At 41.7% G+C, this 13,234-nt stretch overlaps 1 protein-coding gene across 3 annotated transcripts in view; it reads left to right on the forward strand.

Moving 5' to 3' along the window:
* Positions 1 to 13,234, forward strand: part of pdgfd (platelet derived growth factor d) — an 87,950-nt gene that overhangs the window by 49,630 nt on the left and 25,086 nt on the right. For all 3 annotated transcript variants that reach the window (XM_033630578.2, XM_033630579.2, XM_078167135.1), the window contains exon 4: positions 10,987 to 11,046. In XM_033630578.2, coding sequence (XP_033486469.1) covers positions 10,987 to 11,046 — 60 coding nt within the window. The remainder of the gene's footprint in view (positions 1 to 10,986; positions 11,047 to 13,234) is intronic.

A 13,234-nucleotide genomic window follows, 5' to 3' on the forward strand; every position in this document is an offset into this window, starting at 1 on the left:
ACTTTAAAAACAGAATCCAACTCCTGAGGTTTATCTCATTTGATCCATTTTACCCATTTTTCAAAGAGCTCCTGTGTTTGAGTGTGCGTTTATATCTTTCCATCTCACACACACACTCTCTCTCACACACACACAGCTTCCCTTTAGCTAGACTGGAGCTGTGTGTGTGGCTTAATTTAGCAGGTCTAATTTGTTCTCTCCAGACCTGTCGAACAGATAAGAGGGAGGAGGAGAGGAGGCAGCGAGAGGAAAGGAGGACGAGAGAGGCAGAGAGAGAATGAGGAGAAGCAGCATTGGAAGGAGAGAACAGGTGTCTGAGATGGTATCAGCATGTCAGCTAATGACTAAAACAACCTGAACGGAGAGAGGCAGACTGAGAGAGAGGCATTTGTGAGGTAGTGAGCTATGGAGTGGACTGAGGTTGACTAGATAAGGAAAAAACCATGAGGGAAAGCAAAACAGCATCAGTGTGTGAGAGAGAAAAGGCAGAGTGGAGTCAGATGGAAGCATGCAGGGAGAAGAGAGGGAATAAAGACCAAAACAAAGTTTTTTATCATGTTATTTATCAATGATCGCCAGAGAAAAATCTGTCCTTTGAGGCTAAAAGGAGAGTGTGAACTGTGACATGTAGGAGAAATGACATGTATTGCCGCTGTTTATGACCTTTTGTGGCTGCTTGTTAATTAGAGGAACATCATCCCACCGCAGTGTTGGTTCTCTTTCTCTTCAGGCTCAACCACTTCAAGCATCTTGGAGGGATTTGATAGCTATCTGATCTCTGTCTCATTAAACTTCAGAAAAAGCATCTCAAACAATTTCAGCACATACAGTGATACAGAAAGAATAAGAAGCTGTGATGGTGTTTTTCTGAGGCCTGATCAGTTCAGCCAGTGGATGATCTGTGAATGAGTAAGCAAGGGAGTGGTGTCAGTAAGAGCTGCGAAGACGAACATATGTCTCGTCTGTAGTCCATCAATGCAAGTTATCCATGATTGTATTGCCCACAGTTGTTACAGTAGGTGACAACTTGACCTGTTACTGCAACTCAACTGCTGAGGTTCCAGTTTAGTCGTCATTTTCCTTATTTTTAACCAAAACCAATCAGCTTCACAGTGCTCTCTTTGCTGCAGTGAGGTTTACCATCCCTATAGCCAGAACAGATGTTGGCGTCGTATGTTTCTGCAAACCACAGATATGTTACATACACATTTCATATGTCGTAGATATGTACAAGTTTACATTTCTTTACCAGTGGTGGTTCTAGGCCAGTTTCAGTGGCCTAGAACCTATAAAAATCTTGTTCAATCTGGTGAACTCTGAGAGCCAAGTTATGGTGGCAGAATATGCCTAGATTTCAACATCTTTGTGCTTTTTATGTGTGAAAAAGAATTCTCAGTAGGCGCTCCAGCCAGAGCGCTACAGAGTGACGTTCATTTACCGGAGGCATTTTATATCTGGCTGATTTTTGGAGACTATGGCAGAGCAAATTAGTCAATGTATGGGAAACACTGTATATATACACTAGAAAACTCGCGCCCTTTACCTACTTGTATGGTATATTTCACATGATCCGGTGGGTGTGCCGCTTTAAGTGGTCCGACCAGCAAACTGTTGAGACGATTTAGTTCTGCGTTCCGCGTCAACCCTCCGACTCTTTGGCGGGGGGGGGCCACAGGGGGGGCCGGACTCAGAGTTATGGGGGCACTGGCTCCTGCTGGCCCCCCCTAAAACTGCCATTGTTCTTTACATTTCAATTTTGTGTTCTGACAACACTGTGGTAAACATGTGGTGGGGACTGACTATTGTCCCATTGGCCAGAAAATTCCAAAGCCCTGTTGATCCGAAAAATGTCCCATTGGACTGAAAGCCCATTTTTCCAACAGTCTGTTATTCCTAAAATCAAACACCAATCAGCAGATGAAATATTGGCATCATACGTTTATATAAAACACAGGTATTAGGGCAGCTCAGGAGTTAGAGCAGGTCATCCACTAATCAGAAGATCAACGGTTCAATCCCCAGCTCCTCCAGTCTGCATGTCGAAGTATCCTTGAGCAAGATACTGAACCCCAAATTGCTCCCAATGGCTGCTCCATCGGTGTGCGAGTGTGTTAAAAAACTGAGTAGCAGGTGGCACCTTGTACGGTAGCCTCGGCCACCAGTCTATGAATGTGTGTGTGAATGTGACTCGTATTGTAAAAAAAAAAAAAGTGATTTGAGTGGTCAGATGACTAGAAAGGTGCTATGTAAGTGCAGTCCATTTACAAGTGTTTCACACTTGTCACACTTTCACACTGCTGTTGTAATTGTGTGGTTGGGTTTAAGCAGAACATAAAAACACTTGGTTATGGTCAGGAAAAAGACCACATTTTAACTAAAACACTAATGTTCTGGGGCACAAAAGTTGCTGGAAAAGCAGGGCTGGGTCGTTGAATAACTCCCCAGATCGGTTGCTCAAACACTGCTGGGAAACTTAAACTAACTGCAAGGAGTGTGTATTTTTGGAGAAATGGGACTTTGGAGCAATGGGTGTTTGTTTTGGGGATAACAGGCTGTCGGAGAAACGAGCCTTTGGTCCAATGGGACATTTTTTTGGACTAATAGGGCTACAGAATTTGCACTGTTGGAACAACGGCATGGCACCCATGTGGTTTGGTTTAAGCACAAAAACCACTTGATTAGTATTAGAAAAACATTGTGTTTGGGTTTAAAATACCCAGTTTTATTGCCACAAACATGGCACGACATGTCTCCAAAAACACCTACTTTTGTTGGTCTCCAACAGAAGTCTGCTGCTGTCTGCTGCTTCTCAGCTGTCTCACCTATGTGTCATACCGTGCATCATCCCCCACTCCTTCTGGTGAGAAACTCCGCTCATATACATGTAATCTGAGCAATGTCTCACATATATAAAATGTACAGATGTAAAATATCTGGGATTTTCAGACAGAATCGTACAGTGTCATTTTATTTTGCAAATGGGCTGAGCTTACACAGATCTACACGTGGCCTGTGAAAACCAGGACAGATTGCAATCAGATTTGTGATCTATGTCTCTGATATAAGAATACACTCCAGTCAAACAGAGGCCTTGCTCATAATTCGTGTCATTACTTCCTCCCAAAATCACTATTCCTTGACCCTTTTTTATATCTTGTTTTCAGCTGATGTGCTTCATCATCTGCAGTGCAGACGCACATGAAGTGATGAGTGCTTTTGATTGCATAAGATAAACATAGTCGGAGCTATTTGCTTAGAAAGGCTGAAAGGAACAATCTATAAGTGCACAAATCATTATATACATTGTGAGCAGAAGTAGCTCTGAGTTTATCTTTGTAAGACTCCAGAGCCTTATAGATTTTTTACTTGTGTTTCTTTGTTGCCAGTATTGATTTTACTGTCTGAGATCATACGAGTAACAGTAATGTATTTTGGGTGGGTATTCCTGAGAGCTGCCATGCCAGGCGCAGTGGGAAAAGACTACTGATGGAAATATGAGACAAGTTAGTTCCCAGAATCCCATTCTGAGTCATCCAACATGTGCGTTTCTCATACAGAGTGGATATTCCGTGGAATGTGACACAAAATGAAACCAACAACTCCTTCATGTGTCCTTGTGTGTGTGAGATAAACAACACCAATCCAACACTTTCAAGTATCATGCTCTATCATTATTTGCTCAATTATTCCTCTTTATTAATGTGTGTTTGATGCCGTTTAAATTTCTATTTGAGATGCTCTCGGTGGCGCTAATTTCACTGTCACAGTCTCAAAGTCCTCTTAAGTACCCAGCTGTGGGTTTGTGAACACCAAGCAAACCTCTATTGCTGCTGCTGGAATTACACTGAAGATCCACAAATTTAATGACCCCGATATATTTACATAAATGTACTGCAAATTAAGACCAGATGTTTCACAGTAAACTACATGAAAAGGAGCATTTATCTGGCTTCAACCTGAAAATGACCTTAGACTTAGACACAGATGAGACAGCATAGGTGTGTCCGATGTGATTTATCTACTGACTTGAACCTCCTCTAGCTGGAAGCCAGACAACTGGTCATGCGGAGTAAAAGACGACAGGGAAAAGCTCTCGCCTTCCTCACCATCTACCACACACTTAATCCTCAGACGCTCCACTGTCCGACTGTACAAAATGGAGGTTGAAAAGGGTAGCTCCCTGGTGTCCCCTCCACTAGACTGCAACTGTAAATAAGAATTTGCTCCCTCACCGCTGGTGAATATGGCGATGGTGCCTGAAATATTACTTTTAGCTTCGATAACAAATATTGCTTCATAAATCATACTCAGGTATATTAAAAAACAATTCACGTACAACATGAGCTTCTTTTAGCAACTTGACAAACAGCCTCTTGAAAAAGATCCCCGCTACATATTTTAAAGGCTTAAAGGTACACTATGCAGTGTTGTTGGTTATATAACACTCACCAACAAAAGTGAAAGTGAAAGCCAACCCCAGATTCACTCCGCACTAACATGTGTTTATTTTGTGCTATGTCTCTCGAACGTCTTCTGCTTATGGTCTGGCACCTGGGCGCTACCTTTTTACAAAGCCCCGACCTCACCTGAGCTGTGGAGGCACACACCCTCAAGCGTCCCTAGCACAGAAAATAAGAAAATACAAACAGAGGGCAGAGTCACTGCAGATATATACATCACCACACGTTTCCAGTGGGTCAAAGGTGATGACTTAAGCGGGATTCATAGGCCTACTTGTGCGGTAGACCCTTCGGCATAGCCTACACACAAAGCCTACACCATTGTGAGCATTTATACTTGTGCGGTGGTGTGTCTGTGTCACTCTGCAGTTACACCTCCAAAACACTAGGCGGGGTTTCTATGAAGTGCTGTTAAGTTTAGTTGATTCACAACACATCCAAAACACGCATTAAACATGGCTTAATAGAGACAATTTCAAACACAAGTACACAAATTGGCTTCACTATAACTCGCAGCATTCACAGACAAACACTTGTCTTTTGCTGGACACATTTTACCCACAAATACAACATGCTAATGTTTTTAGCACAAGCCTATGGTGTTTTACATTGTATAAATTAGCCTAGCAGCTAACAAACTTTTCCTCTTCTCATATGAAACCAGGGACAACAGCAACACTTAACAAAGGTAATGTTACACAATTTGGCTCCATTACAACTCACAAGGTTCACTGACAAAACAACTGTCTTATACTAAACACGTTTTCCAATCAAATACAACATGCTAACGTTATTAGCACAAGCCTATGGCATTTTACATTGTATAAATTAACCTAGCAAAGAGCGGAGATTTCCTCTGCTCATATGAAGCCAGGATAAATCACACACAGGACTTAAAATGCTAATTTGTGGAGGCTTTATTGTCTTCACAATGTATTGTTTCGTATCTGTGAAATCAAAGTATGCAAAAGCTTCATTTCCATTTAGAGAGATGGTTTCAGCTTACAAGAATAGACCGGAGGTCTGTGTCAGCACAACATGTAGTTACATTTCTGGACACGTCAGGCTAAGTCATAGGTTACAGCATAGGCTCCACAGTGACACAGAGTATATATTCCCCCTTACAGATTGCTTCTGTTTGAGCCTATGCATTGTTTTTAAGAAAAATCCTGCAGAGTATGTCTTGAACTCTGATACATTAAGTTTACATTCTACTGAGGTTCATCAATGGTGTGAAAGCAAAGCAGACCAACTACAGGCTCGTGTGACAGAGGACCTGATTTAGACATGCATATAAGGGCTGGGCGATACGACCTCAAATCAGTATCACAATTAATTGAACACTTTACCTCAATTATAATTAATGAATGAATACTTTGTTTTTATTTTTTTGCCCTCATAGTTCACTGAAAAGGTTTGTACAGTAAGTATGATCTATTAAAGCTAGGATATTTTTTCTAATGAAAGAGGGCATATCTAACTTCTGATTTTATATTAATTGAAGGAAACACACATGGATGAAGTATTTTCTTGAATCTTTTTCATACTGTGTAAATGCTTGTCTAATCAAGACTTGCTTTGTGGAGGCACTTGTCACTGGGCAATTGTTAGTCTCTTTCTTTTGTCTGAGCCATGCACTGTTCATATTCAGTAACATGATTGTGCTCCAAGTGCTGAAACAGATTGGTAGTAGTAGTATTACTTTTGGTTGCTAAAATGTTTTTTCCACAGTGTTTACATTTGATTTCTATCTGTTCAGCGTCGTCTTTATGAAAGCTAAAATGTATCCAAATGACGGACACAGTAATTCTCTTTGGTACAAGTCGCTCCAGTCGCTCAGTTTGCTCAGTGTTTGAGTTGTCCTCCATGATGCTTCCAGGTCAAGGACTGGACGGGGTGCAGTCATGTTACCACTTTTGTTGTCTTGCTTCTACCTGTTCATCTGTTTTTAACACCAGAGAAGATAAATAAGCAAAGTGCAGCCTGGCTTGATATCATTTACAAGAGTTTGGTTTCCCCACACAGAAGCAGGATGACTGATGAAAACTGATATATGAATGAGTTACTCCTGTTCATTCTGTTGTTAGTCAGTTTAAATAAGATGAAGAATAAGAAAAGTGACCTTAGATTTTGATCACTTTAAATCAACACTAATCTACTTTAAACTGAGCTACATTTTTAGCAATTATATACATTTACACATCTAATTCAAATTCAAGTAGAGCACATTTTATGAAAAGTAAAAATTCAAAAGTATAGGTTTAGTACTCCAGTTGTCAGGTGACTTCAGCCTGTACGCTGAGAGGTTTTCAGTCCTCCCTTTAAATGTTATGTCTCTTTTTTTTTTTTTTTTGTCTGCATTGGTCTTCATAGCTTAGTGCCACTAAAGGGTGTAAGCTTCTTGTGAAGATTGATGCACTGTTAATCTTGCAGTCAAGTATTTTATACCCATAATGCGTGGTTGTGACCGTCACCCACCCTCCCTGGAGACTAGCCTAACAGCCTTTATTGGAAAAACTTTCTAATATGAGTCAGAGAGGGCCGTGATACACCAAAGTGTGTCAGGGGGAAAGTAAGGAAACAAGCAAGGGGGAGGGGGCAGGTGCTTAAGTCCTGAGTTATATAGTGACGGTGCATGCGGAGAAGAAACAAAAAAAAAAAAAAACAGGGGAGAAACAGGCAGTGTAGCTGATGTATTGTGGCCTTGAGGTGGTTGTGCTCCATGCAGATTATCGAAAATAAACATATACATGTCTACTATACTGTACTGAAAAACAAAAACAAAAGAGAAGTCTATACTGAACACCAAAAATGTGAGAGTCTTGGTGGAGGGGGAAAGCCCGATTGCAGAGAAGAGTTGCCAGCGCGGTGTGGTAAGTTCGAGAAGCAAGTGGGCCCCTTTGGAGTGATCCCATCGGTTCTTTGCGATGCGTCATGGAGCTGAAGTGTCAAACATGCATGCGTGTATTTGAACCCTTCCAATGTGTTTATGAGAACCATCACCAGGGTCCAGGGCCAGCCCTGCGGGGGAAGGGGGGCGGTATGGCACCCCAAGACCGCAGGAGCGCCCAGACCCCAAGACCATGGAGCCACAGAGGCTGCAGGACACCATGCAGGCCCAAGGACCCAGGGCGGCGAAGGCCGGCACCCCCAGAGAGCCAGAGACACACCCCAGACAGGCGGAGCAGGAGGGCCCGCCCACCCACCGCCCGACGCGGACCGCCCCCACCCCCCCCAACCACCGCCCGCCCCCACCCCCATCCCCCACCCACGGACGCACCCAGGGACCGCCCCCGACCCAAGGAGCCAGGCGCGGGGGCCCGGCACCGCCCCCGGGGAGAGAACCAGCACCGCACCGGACGGGCCCGCACCAGGCGCCGGCCACCAGCAGACGCCGGACCGGACAGTAACGAGAGCCCACCCAGGCCCGGGCGGACAAGGGAGGCAAGGAGGCGGTGATACTGCAAGGCATATGTCCCCAGCGCATCAGGAACCAGGGGACTGCGAAGGGCCACCCGCCTGGACCCCCCAGGATGGACCCCCACCAGCACACAGGAGAGAGCGGACCGCCACGAGCAGTCAATCCCCCATCGGGACCCCTATGTTCTGTCTCTTAAGTCTTCCTTCCAGCCCTACTAAGTGGCCCAGATGTGCTTGATGAGGCATTTAACCTTAAAAGGAAATGATACTAGGAATCTGTAAACATGGGTTTACCCACACACACACTTACAGGAAACCCTCTGACCTCAGTCACAGCTGGGTTGGGTATATGAGTACATTTATCCTAAGGCCACATGCGAGGATCTGTTAAACAAAAACTTTTGCACACTGACAGGCTTTGATGTCAACTCTATTACATTAGCGCGCACACACACACACACACACACACACACACACACACACACACACACACACAGGCAAAGTGAGGGCAAAGTGTCTTTGAAGTGTGGTTGAAGCAGATTTACTGTTCCATATTGACCGGAGATGGTATTTAAGACTCTTCAAGGAGAGGGATTTGATAGCCGTTGAGATTTTATGTGTGTGTGTGTGTGTGTGTGTGTGTGTGTGTGTGTCTGTAAGTGTGTGAGAAACACAAAGAATGTGTGCCAAATACAGTATGTCAGTCTGCTGAGTGTTTCCCAGTTCAGTTCAATTCATCAGGCTTTATTGGCATGACATTTAACATCTAAACATGCTTTAACCAGATTCTGATTTCCTTCGTGCACACACAGACACACAGGCACACACACACACAGGCACACACACACACAGAAAGAGAGAAAGAAAGGCAAGCTGTGACCAGCTTCACTGGAAATTCTTTTAGGAATTTACTGACAGCCCATCAGTTCGACAGGCAGACACCTGAATATCTTGGTTGACCTTACGTAACGGGTGAAGCTCCACCCCGTCTCCTACAGTACAAGCTATGATGATATAAATGAAGAAATATGTACAGTATTACTGTCATGTCTGAGAGGTTGTAGAAACAGATATTAGTCAGAAATCTAATGGAACAGATTCACTTTAGCTTCTACACAACAACTAAGATTTTGCAGCGTTCATGTAGATGTGTGCTGTGCAACAAGTCACATGGAGGAGGTTGGATATGTAGGCTTACAAAATGTCTGGGGATCACATCCTTTTAAACAAGTTTAAAATATTTTCATATCCCCTAATTTTGACAATTGATATGATTTTAACCTGACCTGTGATTTGAGGTACCTAAAGTTAACTCAACTGTTACTACCAATATGACAATTTTCTGAATTTGATACGGGTCATGTAAACAGCATATTCCCTTTGGCTATTATGAATTCAGCCTGAATCCGAATTAAGCATTTTCTGATTGTGACATGTGGGACATGCCAGTATTATTCACATTTTAGGAGCATTCTTTGGACATGTACACAGCGCATTCAGAATATGCGTTTTTACCGCGGCCTGCAATACATGGCCTCTTGCCTTCTTATGGTCAGCTCTGTGTGTTGCCATGTATGTGTTGTTGTGCATAAATAGGGCTGCAACAGTATGAGATTTTCATGGTATGATGGTGGTCTCAGAAAATACTGAGGTTTCACGGTATCACTGTATCACCGTCTCACAAAATTTATATTATTTCTATCAGAGTGATCCTTAAAGGAATGAAAAATGGAAGGGATATATTTGATTGAACAAACATTTTATCACTGTAACTGAAACTCATTTTGTTAATGAAAGTATGTGTAAAAAGTTCTTCCATTTATCCATCCATTTTCTAACCGCTTATCCTCTGGAGGGTCACGGGGGGGCTGGAGCCTATCCCAGCTGACATTGGGTGAGAGGCGGGGTACACCCTGGACAGGTCACCAGACTATCGCAGGACTGACACATAGAGACAGACAACCATTCACACTCACATTCACACCTACGGGCAGTTTAGAGTCATCAAATTAACCTGCATGTCTTTGGACTGTGGGAGGAAGCTGGAGTACCCGGAGAAAACCGACACTGACACAGGGGGTTTGAACCAGGAACCCTTTTGCTGTGAGGTGACAGTGCTAACCACCACATCACCGTGCCGCCCGTGTAAAAAGTCTTGCTTTTAAATATAACCAAAATACAGGGGAGATTCTCCATCCAGTTGCAATTTTTTTCCAATATCGGAGATGTGCAAATGTTCACAGTATAACCATCTACTTTTATATCATGTTGTTCCTTGAAATCTGTATATCACTGCAACCCTATACACAAACAAGTGAGAAGTTTGTGAGGCTGTGGTAGAGATGTATACCCAAAGGAAAAGCCTACATTTCTAGTCAAAAGGAGAAACACATACTTTCTTACATTATGAAAGACTTGGATATCAACAGGTTTTTGGATATGCGAAAATATCGCAATGCCAACCTTTTCAAGAAGGTGGTTGAAGGACTGAAAGAGGGAGGCTGTGTTCGCATGGTCCAACAAGTCCACTATAGGTGGGAAACTTGCTGACTTACTTTACGCAAAAAAGGAAAATGGCTCACTTTACCGTATTTTGACGTGATAAACGACATGTTAGGGCACGTTAATCAGAGTGAGCACAGCTGCATGTAAACAGGAACATTAGAGGAATATTTACTTTAATTGGCCATGTAAAGAGCTTCATAGAAATGATGTCTTTTTCAGTATAAGGTGCTTTGTGTGCAGTTATTGTGACATGTAAAAGATAGGATCATGACTCCTTTAGTCTTACCTAAATCACATATAATGGTCTCCATGGACATCTTTCGTAAAAGGCAAAAGATTTATACATTTAGTTGCTTTGGAGTCACTTTTATTTTACCTGATGGCCTCAATCAATCACAATCAAACTGCTCTTACCACAAACTGAGAGCTGTCTTGACTGTGCCTTTTTAGGGCCCTAAAACCAAACAGTTTTTTTCCAATCATTCAATCATCATCTTTTCTTTTTTTCTCTTTGGTATGTTTTTTTTTTTTTTTTTTTAAATCTAATATCTGTTTAATTGATCAACTGATGATTGGTTATTTCTGTTGTCCGTTTCCGCAGTATGACTCTCCTTTGCCTGCATCCAACACCAACTGGGAGGCTGTCACCATGCCCATGTCGGTGAGTCATGCACACACTTACACACTTTATGAATTGTTAAAATCCTAAAATTAAAATTAAACAGGCGTTCTTGACCTCAGTTATAATAGGAGATCTTTTTGGCAGTAACGGAGCTCTCACATTAACCACAGAGTGGAATGAAAGTACAGCTAAGAAAATGTCACCATCATTGGGATTATACTTTTTTTTTTTTTTTCAAACTAATATCAATGTTGTGGAAAAATCCCTTGTTCCAAACTATGTTCGAATAACTTTTTTGCAGATACTATTTATCACACTCGACACATGCAGCCTACCTGCCATCCAACCTCGTCACCTCACATATGTGTCATCATAAGCTCAACAGAGAACAGTAGCTACACTAATAAATATGACATATGGTAATTTGCATATAGGCTAACACACACCCACACACAGCATACAGCCATGCATGTATGTACTGTATTTATTATGCATAAAGCCTGAGATGTAAGATGACATGCTTCCATAGACTAATGTTTCTATAAGTACATCGCTATAATTTGTGTGAGTCCGTGTCTGGGGTTCAGTAACATATGTGGCCATCATAATTAGTGTGCATCGGGCTGCGTGGCAGTTTTTCCACATGGATTGATAATGGTTAAATGTACGTGGGTGCATGTTTTTTTATCGTGTGTATGTATGGATATGTCACTGCCACTGCAGATGGGATGCAAATGTGCAGCTTGTTGGCCTCTTCCACTTTATATTCAAATGGTGCTCTGATACAGAATCTGTTTCGTTTTGTGGTCGTTTTACATCAAGTTCCTGCTGTTCATATTACAGAGCAAGCACAAAGTGAGACATTTATTGTAATGACATTGATGATGTTTTAACTCTCATCCTGTCATTGGTTTTACAATCCTAACCACATGGAGAAAAATATATTTTAAACAACACACAATTTATAATTAAAGTAAATGCAAGTCGTATTAGATGATATTTGAAAAGAAGTTTAATGGAGCTTTGATTTATCTAATGCCTTTTTTATACATGAGCCAGACTCACATTTTTATAGCTCGCTGTGATACTGAGATTTTTTTAAATTTATACCTATAAACAAATGTTAAGTCTCAGAGGTGTACTTCACTTCTCAAATTTTGATGAATCTAATTCTCCTGACATCTTGTCATCACTTCACCCTCGTGTCTTTTGACCTGTATGGAAGTCTGTGCTGATTATGGCAACTGAAGTCACAGGCGTATTAGTCCATCATGCCACAAGAATTTTATTGCAATTGCCTCCTTGCTAGATAAATAGCCTGCAGCAGGGAGCTGTGTTGGAATCATCTGTGCAATATGTTACTGCTTTTGTCTGCCCATGTTGCTGATAATATTCATTGTGGTGGAAAACGAACATACTACAAAGATAAATCAAAGGTAAATGTGTCACATAAGATTACTTAATTTAAAGAGTAAGAGATTCTGTTTGTTTTTTTCTTACTTATCTTTATTTCATTTTCTTACCTGACTATCTCAGATGCTGTCATTCACACAAAAGACATCAGTGTTTGATATAAAGTGGTATTCAAAGTATTGTTGCAAAAAATATGGCACTAACAATATAGATAGGTGGGAAATTATTACAGATTTAGAAGACTTGTTATGTCGTTGAATTAGCACACTAATGACAGTGGGTTTGGAAAGAAATCAAGCTCAGTCACGCACAGTTTGCATATAGACTACTGTCACGCATACATACTGTACATGGCAAAACACTGAGTAAATATTTCCATTACAGTGTGCTACACTGCAGGCTATAGGCTGGTTTCTTGACTTTCTTCTTAATGTCAGACTACTCTCATAATTACATGTTGTGAGTGCATGAACAGTATTTATAACCACAGAAAATGAGACATTTATAGTGTTTTGATCACACTCCACAATACAGAGAGATTCAACATCAGTATATTACTGTAAGTAATCTTACTATATAATGACGAAAATTCTGTCTGTGTGTGTGTCTGTGTGTCTGTTCCACGTTTTTCTCTTCACTGACTTGGTCAATCCATGTAAAATTTGGCACAGTGGTAGAGGGTCATGGGAGGATGTAAATGAAGCAATATTATATCAATTGGCCAAAGGGGGGCGCTATAGCAACCGATTGAAATGGCAAACTTTGAATGGGCATATCTCACGCCCTGTATGTCGTAGAGACATGAAACTTTGCA

Source organism: Epinephelus lanceolatus, chromosome 4 (assembly GCF_041903045.1).
Source record: "Epinephelus lanceolatus isolate andai-2023 chromosome 4, ASM4190304v1, whole genome shotgun sequence".
In the NCBI taxonomy this organism is placed as follows: domain Eukaryota; kingdom Metazoa; phylum Chordata; class Actinopteri; order Perciformes; family Serranidae; genus Epinephelus; species Epinephelus lanceolatus.